Genomic DNA, 17,383 nt, shown 5'->3' on the forward strand with positions numbered 1-17,383 from the left:
GAAAAGAAATGGAAGAGCACTGGGCTGTTTTTTGCTCTGGAAGAATAGTTACATTCTCCAGGTAAAATGTGGCAGTTTGGGAAGATTCAGAGACAAAAGCAGATCCTTTGTACAGAAGCAGGAGGCTGAAGACCTGAGCCACTGAAACAACTGCAGTACCCAATGTGCAGCTCCAATCTCAGTGGTAACCCTGTCACAAGGACCAGGGCACATGGGGATTTTTGGCACCACTAAAACAGAGCAGAGTTTGGATTTTTTTTATTTGCAACTGAGATGACTTTTCATCAAATTGAAAGTCTGGGAGACTGATATGACAGCACCTCCACCTTCCCAGGCCCTGTGCCACCCCTGGAGCAGGCAGCTCTCCCACACCAGCCCTCACCTCACTCGCTGTCTTGTTGCCCAGTTTCTGGGAGATGGCATGGAAGGTGTCCAGGTGGGCTCCCTTCTCCTGGCAGCTGGTGAGGATGACTCTGTCAGCCTCCCTACAAAACAAAACCCTGTGAAAGCCTGAAACCAGTGACAGACCCAGGCACTCCCAGCCCTGTTCCCAGTTCAGCAATCCCTGAGCAAAGCTCCCTTACTCCTCCTGCCACCCTCAATCCCAGCACCCATCTCTAAGCAGAACTCCTTTAGCCTGGTTTTAAGCTTTTTGAAGGAGAACAAAGATTCTTCCCCAGCCCAAATTACTCCACTAACAGCCCTGCCAGGAGCAGCCAGTGCTGCTCACGGGGCCAAACTGATGGACTGAGGAATGTTCAAAGGGGAGGGGGCAGAAAATAGGGATACAAAATGAAAAGGACCCAGTAAGAGCTGGAACCAAACAGTGAACACAGAAAGATTCAGGAGGTCAGGCAGAGGTACCTGGTCCAGAGCACAACCTTCTCCCCAGTGGAGCTGACTTTGCTGTTCTTGGCACACACGGTGGCCTCTGTCACTCGCTGCTGCTGCTGCTCCTCCTCCCTCTGGCCCAGGGAGGCCGTGCCCACTCTGGCCTCCAGCAGCTCAGGCTGCTGATGCACCTGGAAGCAGCTGTTTGCATTTGACCTTGGCCTGCCCTCGGGAGCATCTCTGTTCTCTGTCTCCAAACTGCAGTGACCAGGGGGCCCTGAGCTGCAGCTCTCACCAAGCGTTGCTTTGCTGCTCGTTGTGACCCAGCCTTGCTTTGCTTCAGCTCTTCCTTCCAGGGGCAAAGGTGGTCCCTCGAGTTCTTTGCCACCTCCTTCAGAAGAAAGAGCAGAGCCCCTGGGCTGCTCTGCTGAAGCAGAATGAAGCCCCTCAGTCTGACACGGGCTCTGTGCACAGGAGGGTCGAGGTCCAGAGGTTCCTTTTGCTGCAGCAGAGAGCAGCAGGTCCCTGCTCAGCCCCAGGGAGGGCTCTGCATTCCCCCCAGGCTGCTTTAGTCCCTCAGTGCAAGGGCAGTCTTTGGTTTCTTGAGGTAGTTTTAGAGCAGCTTTTTGTAGCTGTGCCCATCTGGGGCCAGTGGCAGCAGAGTCCCTGTCCTTGGCAGTGTCCACACCTGCACTGGCACCTTCTGGACCCTGGACATCAGCAGGTGCAGGTTTTTCACAAGATCCAGGTGTGCTGGAGGTCACCCTTCCTTCCAGGTGAGATCCTGATAAGAAACCCAAATAAGGTCAGAGAAGCTGTAAGGAAAAGCTCCTGGAGGCTTCATCCCCTGACTTTTAAAGAGATTTTTATTTACAGAGCCTAATGCTGCACTTGAGAATGGTTTGGGAGCAGCTTTGTGATTCCACCTGCACTTTACCCATCTGTACTTCAAAGGAGAAAATCTACAGCCCATTTTCTTCACCCCTGTGGGTTGCTACAACCAACTGCTGTGTGAAGTGATAAAGATTTAAAAAGTGCGTTGCCTAGAGCAAAACTCTCCAGTGAAACAGCCACTGCTGCTCTTGGCACCCTGGTTACAAACCCAGAGAGGAGGCCACATTTAAACTCCTGTATTTAACTGTGTGTTGTCCCCAACAGCAGCACAACCTGAGCTCTGGCTCCAGGGATGAGGAAGAGATCTCCCTCAGGTTGTTTATCCTGTCATAATTGTGTTTCTCCTTGTCTGTACCCGACTGGAGGTAAAACAAGCACCAGAGAAATTGTATAAAGGCAGATTAGAGAGCTGCTGTGCTGAAATGGAAACTGGAAAAGAACCAGTACCATGGACTGGGGACTGGAGCAGTATCCTGGCAAGAGAAGCTTAAATGGAGCAACCATTGTGAAAAGGGCAGAATATTCTCTAGGCTAGACAGGTATGGAGCATCCAGAGTGGAGGAACAAGAGGAAAAAAAGTGAAGATTACAATTAAAAGTTCTCATTATACTCCAAAAATGTGCATAAGAAAGTCCTGAACCTCTGCTCATTTGTGTGGAGAGGATTCTACGCCTGTCTGTAGAAGACAAAAGTTCCACACACCTGGAGACAGAGAGTCCACTTTCCTAGAGTCAGGTTTTGTTCTGCTCTGGACATCCTCTCCCTCATCTCTGCTCTCCAGGTTTTCTTCTCCAGGTTCCTTTGACATTCCAGGATCCTTCCCTTCTGGTTGGGGACTTGACTCTCGCTGAGCAAGGCTGGCAGGCAGCTCCTGAGAATCTTTGCTTTTATAAAATTTGCTTTCACACACCTGCAAACCAACCCACAGGCACAATCACACCCATGTGGTGTGTCCATGCCAACCACACCTCAGCCTTTGCTTCCCAGGTATTCCTGGCCCTGCCAAAGGCTTCACTTTGGCATTATGTTTGCTTTAGAAAGTTGAATATTATTATTGTTATTATGAACAGGCATGGATCTTTTCACATAGTGGCCACGCCAGCATCTTCCACTCAAAAAACTTAACCCAAAAAGCACATCAAAAATGACATCATTTAGCAGAGCAAGGAGGGGCAGAAGAAAGTGAGGAGCAGAGAGATGGGAGAAGGCCAAGGCAGGGGCAGTCAGAGCTCCAGACAGGGAGGCACCACCGGGCACCTTTGCACTGATTCCCTTCCTCACCCCGTTATTTGGGAGACAAGAGGCCCAAGGATGATGACAGCAGGGAGATTTGGCAGGACTCCACTTCCCCCTGAGCACTCCAGGCCTCTCCACTGACCTTACTACTACAATGGCTGCAGCTCCTCCTTTTGCTTTTCTTTAGCTTGAGATCGCTACTCCCTTCATGGCAGGAACATGAACATTCCTTCATCCCATCCACCCACTCGACCTCCTGGAAACAGACAGACTCCAGCTGACAGACAGACAACACTCCAGCTGACAGACAGACAACACTCCAGCTGACAGACAGACAACACTCCAGCTGACAGACAGACAGGGGACAGGGGACAGGGGGCTGCAACACCCGCAGAGAACTGAAGTGATGACGGCAAGCAAAGCACAACAGAAACGTCTCCATCCCGTTTCTTCCACCTTTGTGAGGTTGTTGCCATGTCTCTCAGTGAGACAATTTACCCCCTGCATTTGCTCAGAGGTGAGAAGTACAAGGGAAATGCCCCAGGCTCACCTTGTCGTGGTGTTGGCCTCCAATCTCCTTCCGCTTCTTGTTTCTGGTGGCTCCATGAATCTTGGGTGGCTCATCCTCCTCTTCTACATCTGGCAGAGACACCTCTTCAAACCCATCAAACTACAGCAAAACAAACACCAGCTGGTCTCAGGTGATCAAAGTTTGTTCTCCCCAGAAAACAAAAATCCTGTTCAAAAATTTGAAGAGTTTGCTTCAGTCCACCAGCAGCTCTCCCACCCCACTGCTTCCCTCTCTCTGAAACTGCACCCTGTGAGTGAGTTCTTCCAGCTGAAACATGTTTCTTATCTCTGCTTTTATCATTCCTGGTTTTAGGGAAAAGATTGCTCCACCTCATATTCCTTCTCTTCTGTCCAGTTGATCTCCTCAAAATCTCCCATGCGGCTGGCTGAGGGCCGGAGGTGATCAAAGAAAACAGAGAACTCATCCTGCAGGTGATCATGTCCCTTCAACAGCTGCCACATTTGGGTCTTCAGCTGCAAGATAAAAATCCAGAGAAAGTGAGTCTCATTCCACATCATCTCATTGTCCTCCCTCAGAGCAAGGGGAGCACCACAGGTTGTCACAGCTAAAGTCTGGAAGTTGGTGCTTGCATGGCAACAGCTTCCTGGATATTCTGAGATCATTCCACACTCAGCTACCAAATTAACCTGGAAAATATTCCTCCAGAATTCCAGGCAGGCTCTGTAGATTACACTGAGCCTCAACTGCAAGGTGATGAAAGCAAGGTGGAGGTGGGAGCAAGGAAATACACAGAGCATCAACTGTGCAGCCTCTTGCAGAGGCAGTTCCAAAGCCCCCTGAATCCAAGGCCAGGTTGGATGGGGCTGGGAGAAACCTGGGCTAGTGGGAGGTGTCCCTGCCCGTGGCAGGGGGTGGAATGAGATGGGCTTTAAAGCCTTTCCCAACCCAAATCCTTTTGAATGAATTTGAGCTGTACCCTCAAAAGGGAGAATGTGCTGGGCCAACTCCAGTGATCCCCAGAACAGGGTGAGGGAATGAGGCTGGCTGCACTTAGACTGGGAGAAAAGGAGTCCCTGGTTACCTCTGCAATCTCCTGGGGCAGACAGTCTGCACAGCTCTGCAGGACTTTGATGATCTTTTGGTGGTGGGCAGGATTTTCAGCAAAGCAGATCTCCAGCTGCCTGAGGAACTTGCGGCTCTTTTCAAAGGCTTGCTGCTCCTCAAACTGGCCAAAAGAAAAAAAAAAATCACCCTCATGCTCAAGCACATATTTCCAATTAACTTCAACAAGCCGTAGAATTCCTGTCCTGGTCTTTGCTTTCCATTGTACTGATGTTTTTCACAAAACTGGGGAGAGGCAGAGGAAGAGAAACACCACTCTGTATAATCAATACTTACATGAGCTATAAAATTTGGCTTTGCACGTGAGATAGGGAAATCCAGAAAGAATGGAACAGGTGAAACCCTCTATCCTACAAAGTGGAAGGCAGATTTGGAGACAGGGGAACCACTGTTTGCTGTATCTGCACGTTGTCTCTGCAGCCAGAGGTGATGCAAGTGGGAAAGGTTGATCCTCCACAGCCACACTGAGCAGGAGATTTACAAAGAACACCAAACTTTCCAATTCTGATTAATAAAAGCAGCGAGGTAAGCAAATGATTTACCAGCTGCTTGCCTTTCTTGCCCTAGGAAAAACTTTATCCTTTCACTCCCACAAGATTTTATGTTGCTTACAATCTGGCCTCCTCAGTTCACTCTACCTACCAGCCCACACTCCAAAGCTTGCTCTGGTAAAAGAAAGGCAGCAAAATCTGTGAGCAGCTGTGGCCAGTCGTGCAGCAGTTTCTGCAGAGTGGCGTAGAGATCGACGGCTGTGCGTTTGTCTGTGCTGATCTCGAACTCGTAGATAACGCGCAGGAAGTCTTCGTACTTCCCTGGGATGTGCTGCAGGGTCTCACGGACCTGGGGGAGCAACAGGGCTTGGTAACATCCAGGAGGAAAGACAAGCTCAAAACAGGTTATCTCGTGTTGGGAGAGATCTTAAAGATCAGCTCATTCCAACCCCTTGCCATGGGCAGGGACATCCTGCACTATCCCAGGCTGCTCCAAGCCCTGGACACTTCCAAGGATCCAGGGACAGCCACAGCCTCCCTGGGCACCCTGTGCCAGGGCCTCCCCACCCTCCCAGGGAGGAATTTCTCCCTCAATTCTTTTAATTGAGTCATCTTTGATCTCCTCTGCTCTGAAGCCACACAGCGCTTGCAATTTGTCAAAATCTCTTCCGAAAGATCAAGCTCAAATTCTTCTGAGAGAAGGGATCCCAATCCAGACTGTGAAGTTCAGGAATTCAAAACTGGACTGAGTGCAGCAGCTGAGCTCCCCCAGCCCCTGACTCCTTCACTTCCAGCTCCCCCACTCAGGACAGGGAGGGAGGAGGAGCAGCAAAACTCTCAGCTCAAGAAAGGGACAGTTTGAGAAGTGAAGCACCATGTGGGGTGTAGGAAGAAATAACTCACCCCCAGCCAGAACCAGCAGTTCTGTGGCTCAGTTGTGTGTCAGAGAACCCCAGATATCCCACGTTCCTGTCCCTGGGCTGCCTTACCCTGGTCAGATATGCCTGGGCAAAGGCCAGGTCCTTCTGCTCCCGCAGGGGATCCCTCTCCAGGATGTCCTCATCATACAACAGCAGCAGCTTGGAGGTGTCTTTGCTGGCCCGAGCCCGGCCCCGCTTGTTCCTGGTTCTGTGGGAGCTCCTGCTCTTCCCAGGGGCTTTCAGGTTCTCTCCTGTGGAGGAGCACAAGGTCAGCTGGTGGCACAGGAAGCCCATGGCTCAGCCAGGGCAATATTCCAACAGAAAAGCAGCTTTCAGAGTCAGTGCTACGTTCTGTCTGTGCTCCCTGGAAGTGTAGGAGAAATACACTTCCTATGAGTCAAGGTGGCCAAAATCCTAAATTTGCTGTTTGTTTCCACAGCATCTGACAGGAAAAAAAAATCTCTGGGTGACCACAGCCATGGTTTTATCCTAGCTTTTCTTGGAATTAAACAATCCTGCACACCAGGGCAGAACAACCATGAGAGGAACAGAGACATAACACAAGCCCCAGAGCTGGCTGTTAACTCTGCAAATTTTAGCTTATTATTTACATAATAGTTAAAATCACAGATAAATACCTGGTATCACACAACAGGGAATGAAATAGGGTGCTAAGAGGGGTTACATCCAGATTTTTGTGGATTTAGGAATCTGTTGATCAAATGGGCTGAGGTCCTCTACTTTAAGTTCACTGCTCAAGTTCATTTACCACTTGCTGGACTGTGCTTCATTTCCTTTTCTCCAACAGGATCTTGTCAGACAAAATTCAACTTAGCAAAGATTTGACTATTTAATATTGTTCTTCTACAAGTATGAGGTATTAGCTGACACAAACCATAAATCTGTCTGCAAATTTTTGAGGCACTAAAGACCCTTGGCTCACATGCAGGAGAGCTGTGACTGGGTCCCGAGGTTGTGTTTCCAGCTGGAAAGCACCACTTGGCTCAGACACATCTGTGAAATTAAACCCAGACACGACCCCAGTGTTTTGTTCTCCCTGCAGAAAGCAGCTCTACTTTGCCACTCCCTGTGTCCAAACAACAAAACCAAAAAAAAAACCCCTAAAGAACTCACCTGCTGGCATCCTGTGGGCTTCCACCTGTGGGGAAGCTGCCTTGGCCATGGTGAAGGCAGATTTAGGCTCCTCTGATGTATCTCCACATATTTCATCATCTTTCTGTAAGCTCTCTATTCCTTCTCCTTCTTCCTCCTCCTCTTCTTCAGGCTCAGAGTTCTCTTCCTGGGAATTCTCTTCTTCAGAATCTCCTTCTTGGCTTAAACGTCTCTCTGTTGCAAGCCAAGTAAGTTTTTCCATTGTCTCCTTAGAAAGTAATTAATAACAAAAAAAAAATCACATTGTTTTATTTTATTGTTTGGTTTAATATCACTCAGCAACTTCCTCACTGCATCAAGACATTTAATTTCATTAACATTTAATTTCATAGATCAGCACCTGCCCAACTAAAGGATTCTGTTAAGGAACAGGATTCAAACCCCTCCAGAGCTGCTTAAAATTGTACGTGCAAAATTAAATTTCAGCATCTTCCATTCAGCAGACAAAGCCTTAAGTTAGAAGAGATTCCTTAATGATCATCTCAGCTCTCAAAGGCTTGCTGAAATTGTGACCTAGAAAGTAATTTTTATTTAAAGTACTTCTCAGAGAGCAGCCTCACTGAGGAGTCCTTGCAGCTCAGCAGAGTTTAAATCTACATATTTGCAATATATTGGGCTTAAAAATCTGCCCAGGGAAACGTGGTGTCCAATTTCTCTGTGACCAGCACACAGCCAGGCTGTCACAGAGTTACCAGCCCACCTTCCCAGTGGGATTGGCCCTGACTCCACAGGCTGTTTCAGGATACTCACAGCTGCCTTTAAGGGTTTTAAAGTTTGGCCTTTACCTGCAGTTCTGGCACTGACAGAACAGACTCTTCTGAGGCTGATGACATCTCCTCATCCTCATCTTGTGTAAAATCATCAAAGTCATCTTCTTCCTCTTCTTCTTGCCCTTCCCTCTCTCCTGCAGCCTCGGGGCCAGCCGGTGTCCCCACAGACTGACCATCAATGCTGGATGAGTCCTCTGGTCTTCCTGGGGGGCTGCTGAACTCTGCCTCCCCCTCTGCTGGGTAAGGGAGGTTCTTTGGAGAGTCACTGCTGCCTGGTGGCCCAGCAGCACCCCCTGCCTCCCCCTGCTGCTCCCCCCGGGGAGGGGATGGCAGAGCCTGGGGCTCCTCCTCTCCCTTCTCCTCGCAGGGAACGGGCTCCTTCTTGGGCTCATCCCCACAGGAACACGCAGCCTCCATGTTCAGCTCCTGGCCAAGGCCCAGCATGAACTCCTCCTTCCCTTCAGCACATAAAAGATCACTCTTCTGTGCCACGTTGGCTTCTTTGGGAGCATCACTTGAATCTTCGGACTCGGTTTTCACCGATTCATCAGGATCCTCTAAATGAGGCACGAGGTCCATGGGCAATGGGTCAGATGTGCTCCCATCTCCCTGCCCCACTGCCCAGCTGCAGCAGTCCCCCTTGTTCCCCTTGTCCTGAGTGCCCTCCTGGGAAGTGGCAGGGTTTGTCCCACTCTCCTCCTCGGGGGACACGGCAGAGCAAGGAACAAAGAGCTCCGGGGGCTCCGCCTTGGGCTCCGCTGCAGGAAAGGCAGTGGGAGCAGAGACCAGGGTCAGCTGCTCCTCCCCTTCACCCACAGCAGGTGCAGACAGACCAACAGGGTTGGGAGAGACAATCAGTGATGGGATGGAGGAGGTCACCAGAGGCTGATTTAATGGACATGGGAACGTGGATGGATTCACCAGCAGGGTTGTGACTGGAATGGCCTGAGTGCCTCGGCCCACCGCTGTGTTCAGGGGCTGGATCATGTTGCAGCCGTTGCCAATGTTAACCACCTTCACTGTGGTGGCAGGGACAGTCAGGATGACAGGGGAGGGCTGGATCAGAGGGGGAGGTTTTATCAGTGGGGCAGACCTCGTCCCTTTTTTCCTCTGGCAGCTCTTACGTGCACAAGGTTTGCGCATTTTCGTCCCGGCCAAGGGCGGCAGCATCAGCTTGGGCTGGAAAGTCACTGGCTCTGAGGACACCAGAGCTGGTGAGACAGCAGCTGGGAAGGCTTGTCTGGAGTCTGGATGGGCAGTGGGAAGCACCAAGCCATCTCCAGCTCCCACCACTGCTGGAACGTTCAGGGGCTGCACTCCCGGCGCGACGGGCGCCGGCTGAATGGGCCGAGGGACCTGGACTCGGACCTTGCTGGGGGGAGCCTCTGACTGGGACAGCTTCACAGCTTTCTGCATGCTGACAGGGCTGGAGCTGGGCTGCAGGGCGAGGCTGGGGTGGATCAGGACGGGCTTCAGAATTGCTGCCTTCTGCCTCCTCCAGGGCCTCCTGGAGAACCGGTTGCCCAAAGGCTTCAGGGTGAGCACAAGCCCCTTGGGCATCAGCAGAGGGTATTTGTCATCACGTTCCCTGTCTGAAGTTTCCTTTTGTGGCCCCAAAAAGGCAGATTCTGCATTAGGTGAAGCCAGTGTCTCCTTGGCATCTTCTGCCAGTTGCTTCAATTCCTCCTGGATGGAGGGCAAGCTTGCCTGAAAAGGACACGAATTCATTGGAATTTATTACTTATAGGTTATTCCTGTATTTCAGCCTTCACACAGCAGCACAGAAGGCAACAGACCTTCTTCTACAAGCGGGTTTCATTTCCTTTATACTGCTGCATATCACTTAACAGTACTTTAAATCCATGAGTTGCACTGCAAAGCCTTTAGGAGACTCTGAGATCCTGAGAAAACCAAGACTGAACTCCTTTATTAAAGGTTGCTTTAGTAAACACAGGATTTTGTGGGAAGGAAACTTCCCTGTGTAACAGGGGCTGATCAAGAGGTCTGTATTTTATGGCACCTGAGTCCAGTTGTTCCCTTGGGCACAGTCCTCCCTGACTCACTCACAGGCATTGGTCTCTGTGCCTCCAAGAAAAAGCCCACAAGGAAAACCCACAGGAAACCCAAGGAAAACCCACCAGAAACGAACCAAACAACTCCCCATCCCAGCCCTGGGTGCAGAGCAGCAGAAAATACCTTTAACCAGAAGGGCAGGCGATGCTCCTCCCTCTCGATGGGTGCCTTCCACTCGTGGGGCTGGATTTCCTCACAGCACTTCACCAGCACAGGCAGCTGCTTTGTCTTTTTGTAGTACTGTGGGGACAGCAGACAAGGGCAGACAAGGTGACTGTGGTCAGCTCACCTGCCCAGGTACTGCTGGGATAAAGGAGCACTGTGAAAGTGTTCATGGGAATACAGCAATTCTTTTAATAAGGTTCTGCCCACAGAAACATTAAAAATCAACAGCCAAGGCTGAAGAGAAGCTCACTGCCATCCTGGCTGCTTTCACAGAGGCTCAGGCAGATGTGCAGGTGTTGTTTCATGTTTTTGGTTCTTACTCTCTCCTCAGCAGTTCCCAGTAGCTTATGGGACAGGATTATTGCCCAGCTGGCTGCAAACAGCATTTTTCTTGAAGTCTTGCTACTCAAAAGGTCACTTGTATGAATTTCTGTCAGGATTACTGAGTTGTACCAGAACTATCTGGGCTCTAGAGAATCAAAACAGTAATCCAAGCACTTGCCAAGTCCAGGGGCTAAGGTAAATAAAAGGATAGAACCTCACTGCTAACAAAAAGATGACATTTTATTTTAAGGACCCGTCAGCACAAAGAGGCCCTTGGAACACAGAGCAGCTGTGCCCTGCTGGAACAAACCCCAGCAGGAGCCCCTTACCCTGATGATGTTGTCAGGGGCTCGGTTCATGTTGAGGTTCTTGATCCTCACTGTCAGCTGATGGGCAGTTTTGGTGGGCAGGAGGTATTTGCTGATCAAAGGCTTTGGAAACTCTGTCCCCTCGAAATGTTTCAGCCCTAAAGCCAACAAGCTGGACAGGGAAAAAGGGAGGGGAGGAGACAAGAAACCTCTCAGGGAGCTGCTGGGATGTCACACAGTTCTCTCCAAGGACTGCACCCCAGAAATTCTCCTTAACAAACAAATGCCATTTCCACGCAGTTTGTACAATAATTGAAGCACCTACTTGTCCTCTGCCTTGGTGAAGATGATCTTGTCCTGGTGAGAGTTTGCTCTTAAGGAACAAATTGGCAGCAGTTCTGGGTACATAAAGACTTTCCTTGTTGCCAAAATCCAGGCCACTTGCTTTGGCAAACAAGAGATTTCATTTGCTGTGAAAAGAATTAACAGGTAACGACAGTTGTGTGTGTGGATGAATGTTTTTCACAAATCACTTCTTGAAAACACTGTTTCTTTTACTCCTTTCATTGCAAAAAATAGACTTTCTTCCTGTTTTTAGAATTTTAAAATTTCTAAATTTTAAAAGGAGCCCAGAGGAGGGGGACAGGAGCCCAGGGGAGGGGGGACAGGAGCCCAGGGGAGGGGGGACAGGAGCCCAGGAGGGGCAGGACCCCGGGAGGGGACAGGAGCCCAGGGGAGGGGGACAGGAGCCCAGGGGAGGGGGACAGGAGCCCAGGGGAGGGGGGACAGGAGCCCAGGGGAGGGGGGACAGGAGCCCGGGAGGGGACAGGACCCCGGGAGGGGACAGGAGCCCAGGGGAGGGGGACAGGAGCCCAGGGGAGGGGGACAGGAGCCCAGGGGAGGGGGGACAGGAGCCCAGGGGAGGGGGGACAGGAGCCCAGGGGAGGGGGGACAGGAGCCCAGGGGAGGGGGGACAGGAGCCCAGGGGAGGGGGGACAGGAGCCCAGGGGAGGGGGGACAGGAGCCCAGGGGAGGGGACAGGAGCCCAGGGTCCCTCCCCAGGGGCAGCAGCTGAAGCTGTTCCTGTGGCTGCTCCACCAGCCAAAGGCTGGAAGGAGCCAGAGCCTGGGGCTGAGCTGGGAGGGAACTGCTCTGACTGGGAGCAACTGGGAGGGTGGTGGATCCAGCAGGGCCCTGCTGGGTCACTGTGAAGGAGCCTCAGTCCCAGCAGTGACAATCTGAGGGACTCCAGAGCTGCTCCAGGAGGGTCAAACTGGGAAATTTCCCTTTAACACATGGAATAACTCTCCCTGCCAATGCTCTCCCCACCCTGCCCACTCACTCACCATTCTTCTTCACAGCTTTCCGAGGGCTCCAGTCCACTGGGACCTGGGCATGGAAGTCCTCGATGAGCTGCAGGGCCCCCTGCAAGTTGCAGGGCTGGAACATGGTCTGGAATTTGGGGTTGAGGGGCACCCTGAGCAGGGTGGAGCTGTGGGCAAAGCTCCCGAGCTCACTCTGCAAAGGCAGGCACAGAAACACATCAGAGAGAGCTCTTCCAAGTGCAAGGCAGAGAATAGACATAATGCAAAAAATAAAAATTGCCTTAAAAGTCTTCATTTGGAGCATTACAAATGCAGGGATAGAGGATTTACTGTGAGGGTGGGGATGCCCTGGCACAGGGTGCACATAGAACTGGATTCCCCATCCCTGGAAGTGTCCCAGGCCAGGCTGGACAGGGCTTGGAGCAGCCTGGGACAGTGGAAATTGTCCCTGCCCATGGCAGAGGTGGAACTAAGTGACCTTTAAGGTCCCTGCCCACCCAAACCATTCTGGCATTCCATGACTTTTATTTTTTTAATCCCTGCCCTTTCCAGAACCTTAGTTCTCAGTTTAATGGGACCCATTAAATAAATTAATCTCTCTAAGTATGCCCAGGGACCAACAAATTGTTTGAATTCATGGATCTCTGGTTTCAGGCATTCCTTACCAAAAACATCTGGGTGGTGCTGGCTTCTGAACTCAGATCAGGGTTGAAACTTGCCAGGAGATGGATTTGAGTCAGAAGCTGAACATGCTTGAGGAATAAAATCAGACAAATTGTTTATTTCAGTTTATCAGAAATCCAAGAAACTGGAAAGCACAAGTCCAAAAGGACAAGAAATATCTCCTGAGCACAGCAAAAATGTGACTGCAAAAAATCTGGTGAGCAATAGAAAACTGAGGGGAAACTTTAATATCCACTGGCAGAAAGTTTATTATACAAATTTTGAACACAACATCTGCTGAAGTCTTCAGGTAGTTTCCCAGATTTTGTACCGAAGTCTCATCATGACCAACACAGAAACTGTTTTTTTTTCCCTACATAAATACATAATTATTTCTTTAACAACAAGGATTTCAGCTCTCAGAACTGCCCTTTTCTGAATTTCTACACAGTTTTGTGTGGTAGCAGGAGGGAAAAAAAAAGAATCCAAACTAGATCAAGAATAATATTCTTAGACAGTAATAAAGAAGTAGGTGAAAACAGAGTTTTGCAGCCAGCCAAGGCAACATCTCACATGAGATCAGATGTCAAGAAATGAGCTCCACTTCACTCAATTCCAGCTGTCCTCTCCATGTGAAATCAGGCAGGTGAATATCACCTAATAAAGCTCCAATTCACATGGAGCTTTCCCAATTAATTCCTCGAGGGAAGCAAAGCCCTGCTGTGCCCTTGGCTTTCCCTCACTGTGCACAGCCAACACTCCTTAGATCAGACCACCTCTAACACTGATTACCTGCTGCATTTGCTGCTGGAGCCTCTTTCTTTGTGCACTGTCCAGAACAAGGCTCTGGAGGGGTTTCTCATTTGGGGGTTTTGATTTTTCAGTCTCTTGGGATGCTTTGATTGAGGACTTTCTCATTCTCAGCTGCTCCAGTTGTTCCTTCACTGTCCGATGCTGTTTGTTCAGCAAATTGGCCAGAGGCTCCTCAAATCTGTTGGAAACCAGAGCAAAATGTAATAAATGTATGATTTAGTAAATGCTTCATGTTTACTTAGAACATTTTACTCTGTATCTGACTGGCACAGTTCAGGAATGGCCATCCCCAAACTCAACAATAACTGCAGCTTGAAAAACCTGAGTTATTTACACATAAAAGTCTTTTAATTCACCTCAGCACTGCTGTAGTTTTGGGATACAATGCTTCATCTGCCTATTCCAGGGACACTTAAAAGCCTTTTCCACCCTTCCCAACCATCTGTGCCCTACTCAAATATTCAGATGCTCTCCCCAGCACTCAGGATCAAAACAAATTCAGAATGCATCACCTAATCTTTGATTTTTACCATCAGCAAGGGTTGAACCCAAGGTATTATCAGTGGGATTTTATCACCTGGAAGGCCTCCAAAAGACCCCACACTGCCTCAAATCCTGCTACTTTATTGAAAATTAATTCATTAACCCAGCCTTAGCTGAGAACAATACCAGAGATCCTACAGTAAGAGCTACTCCTGTAGCAGAAAAGAGGATGCACATGTCATCATCCTTTCAGAAAGAAGTTCCAACTTTATTAATTATTTCATTTTATTTATTTTATCTACACCAGTTAATACCCTGATTTCTGCTGGTGATCAGCTTCCCTTCTGTAACAGGCCTGAGGTCAGTTATAGAATTGTTCCATGATGCTCCTAATGCAAGGTATCATAAAAACAAAAATAAATCCAGCAAATAGATGTTTTTGCCTTTAAGAATCCTGTATACAGATAAAACCAGGGAAGTAACAACTGGGAGGAGTGCTCACCAAAGAAAAAATTCATAAAACTACCCATTATCAAAGCCAAAAGCAGACAAATAAGAGAGAGCATAAAGCTGCCTGGATTTCAGTTTGTAGCTGGTTTTAGAGCTGCTGCACTCCCCTCTGGCACTGCTCAGCCCAGAGAGAGCATCCAGAGACTCCAGCCTTCACTTTAGCTCCTTTCCCAAACAGACACAGCTTGATCTTGAGCTGATCTGCCCCATAAACAAGGAGACACCACTCATCCTACTGCTCCTCTTCAGCTGCTGAAACCCAGTGGAATTATTAGCTAGAGAGAAATCACAGCATCATGGAATGGTTTGGGTTGGAAGGACCTTAAAGATCATCTCAATCCAACTCAATCTCAATCTCTGTCCAACCTGGCCATGGACATTTTCAGGGATGCAGCTGCTTTAGTTCCTTTCCTCTTCCAGTTGCTGTTATGTATTAACCAAAAAATGACAATCCAATGTCCAAACGTCACAGACATGTCATTCAGCTTTCTCAGACAGTCATTTTCCTTGGAAAAGGCCAACACACATCCAAGCTGTTTAATTAGAAGAGAAGGTGACACACTTGGACAAAACAGCTCCTCAAGCATCTCCTGCCATCACATCAGGGGAGCAAAGGGAGCTCTGCCCTCCCCTTAGCAATAAAAAGGGAAAGAAAATGATCATTTTCTGCAATGATGTTGCATCACTACAGACACCAGCACAGAGCACAAGCACAAGGAGTGGCTGCCACTGAGGCTGGAACAATCTTTGCACAAGTGCTGCACAGCTTTGATCCCACACACAGCAGATCCAGAGTCTCTGCCCATTTCCTGGAGGAACCACCCCATCTGTGCCACCTCCTGCTCCACTGAGCACTGCCAGTGACAGTTTTACACGGGCAGATTTTGAGAGGACATGGGAATGATTTTAAATTAGAAGATGAGAGATTTAGATTAGATTTTGGGAAGAAATTCTTTCCTGTGAGGGTGGTAAGGCCCTGGCACAGGTTCCCAGAGAAGCTGTGGTTGCCTCTGGATCCCTGGAAATGTCCAAGGCCAGGATGGACAGAGCTTGGAGCAGCCTGGGATAGTGGAAGGTGTTCTTGCCCATAGCAGGGGTGGCATGGGATGAGCTTTAAGTTCCCTTCCAACCCAAACCATTCCATGGTTCTCTACAGAGCACAGAGGCTGAAGAAGCAGGAACAGAATTCCCCACTGCAGATTCTGCCTTGCTGGGGCACATTCACACATCTGTTTTCAGCTGAGATACAGAACAGCACCAACCTTAGTGCAGGCACTCTTGCTCTTTCTGTCACTTTTTTCATTGTTTTTTTTAATTTTCAGATGCATCACAATCAGTAAAGTCAACAGTGGCAAACAGAAGAAAAAGGATCAATTTAATTGTCCAATCCCATGAAGAAAAATGGCTGGGCTCAACCAGAGGCTTCTCCTCAGAAGAGATGAGGACCATGAACAAATGCTCCTACCTGAGGGCCTGTGGGGTGTTAAAACTTGGCCGAGACTCTGTAACAACATCTTCATCTTCTGGCCCTTCATCTTCCATGTTGGAGAAGCCCATCTCATCCTGGAACTGGCAGCAAACACGGAGCAAGTCAGGAGGAGAAAGCTCAAGGAATGAATTGACCTTTGGCTAATTAAGCTCATTATGATCTTCTCAGCACACACTTTCACTACAGGAAAACCCTGCAGACCTTCCCTCCTAAAGCTAGAAACAATCCAGTTATGGCAGAGCCCTTGGCACACCCCCAGCACTGAGCATTCCCAGAGCCACCCCTTCAGATCCCATGTCACATCTGACAGCTCCATTCTTCAGTGCTACACTCAGTTTATCACTTACTGTCTCAAACAGCTCCTCCATCAGCTCGTTCACTTCCTTTTCTGCAAGTAAAATTAAAAAGGATTATGGAGATTCCTTTTCCAAGAAACACTCAGCAATCCTGTCATAATATCAACTCAATTAAGGAATTTCTCTCCCAAAGGGAAATCTTCTTCTTGCAAACAGAGGACCAAAAAAAGAAACACACTCATAATTCCTTTTTTAATGCTGGGCCCAAAAAAACTTGACCTGAGATTGTCTGGATTCTAAAATATCACATAAAAACTAATTTTCATTTCTAAAGTTATGTTAATCTGCAGTAAGACCTAAAGCAAGTGTGGCTTGTTGCAAAGATGGAAAGTGATATGTTTATAAAACTAAGCTGAAGACTGTGAGGACCTCAAAATTTAATCAAATTCATTCACAAGGCAAGCATTCAAGTCTGAACTGTTTGAAGCTTTCAGGATGTGTTGTCATCTAATTTCAGGTTGTACTGTACCTAAATATTGTTCTTCAGGTTGTGTTGCCCCTGAGGCTCAGATCCTTCCAGGTATTCCCAGAAAGCCAAAAGCTGGTCAAACCAGCATGCAGATCTTTACTTAATATCCTACACTGCAAAAATCCTTGCAACAAAACACTTTTCCCAGTGAATTACTACTGCCAGCAAGAAAGGAGAGGGAATTCCTGTGGAACTTACTTGTGATTCTCACAGCACGGTCATTCCTGAAGTCTTCTGTGTCTGGTTCATCCAGATCTTCCAGGAAGTTGTACTCAGGGTCATCATCATCATCAGCTTCATCTACAAAGAAATAGGTTCTGAATTGTCATTACCTTGCCCCAGCACTAAGCAGCTGCCAGGAGCAGCAGCTCTTTGCTCACTGCCTGACCTGTCACAAAGAGGGCTGGAATTACTGCTGGAAATGAACTATACTTCT

General features: G+C 48.8%; 1 protein-coding gene across 2 annotated transcripts in view; it reads right to left on the minus strand.

Annotated features, from left to right (window-relative positions):
• Nucleotides 1-17,383, minus strand: part of LOC136372944 (GON-4-like protein) — a 28,313-nt gene that overhangs the window by 649 nt on the left and 10,281 nt on the right. The window contains exons 11-30 of one of the 2 annotated variants that reach the window (XM_066337838.1): nt 17,146-17,247; nt 16,470-16,510; nt 16,099-16,202; nt 13,620-13,818; nt 12,830-12,916; nt 12,186-12,357; nt 11,165-11,309; nt 10,861-11,011; nt 10,166-10,282; nt 7,985-9,676; nt 7,161-7,407; nt 6,096-6,277; nt 5,258-5,455; nt 4,575-4,718; nt 3,862-4,005; nt 3,512-3,631; nt 3,104-3,217; nt 2,428-2,635; nt 865-1,615; nt 383-485 (exon numbers count right to left, since the gene is read on the minus strand). In XM_066337838.1, coding sequence (XP_066193935.1) covers nt 383-485; nt 865-1,615; nt 2,428-2,635; nt 3,104-3,217; nt 3,512-3,631; nt 3,862-4,005; nt 4,575-4,718; nt 5,258-5,455; nt 6,096-6,277; nt 7,161-7,407; nt 7,985-9,676; nt 10,166-10,282; nt 10,861-11,011; nt 11,165-11,309; nt 12,186-12,357; nt 12,830-12,916; nt 13,620-13,818; nt 16,099-16,202; nt 16,470-16,510; nt 17,146-17,247 — 5,021 coding nt within the window. Of the gene's footprint in view, nt 1-382; nt 486-864; nt 1,616-2,427; nt 2,636-3,103; nt 3,218-3,511; nt 3,632-3,861; nt 4,006-4,574; nt 4,719-5,257; nt 5,456-6,095; nt 6,278-7,160; nt 7,408-7,984; nt 9,677-10,165; nt 10,283-10,860; nt 11,012-11,164; nt 11,310-12,185; nt 12,358-12,829; nt 12,917-13,619; nt 13,819-15,895; nt 15,950-16,098; nt 16,203-16,469; nt 16,511-17,145; nt 17,248-17,383 lie in introns of those variants that run through there. The other variant, XM_066337839.1, reaches the window with a different exon arrangement.

Source organism: Sylvia atricapilla, chromosome 30 (assembly GCF_009819655.1).
Source record: "Sylvia atricapilla isolate bSylAtr1 chromosome 30, bSylAtr1.pri, whole genome shotgun sequence".
NCBI classification, from domain to species: Eukaryota; Metazoa; Chordata; class Aves; order Passeriformes; family Sylviidae; genus Sylvia; species Sylvia atricapilla.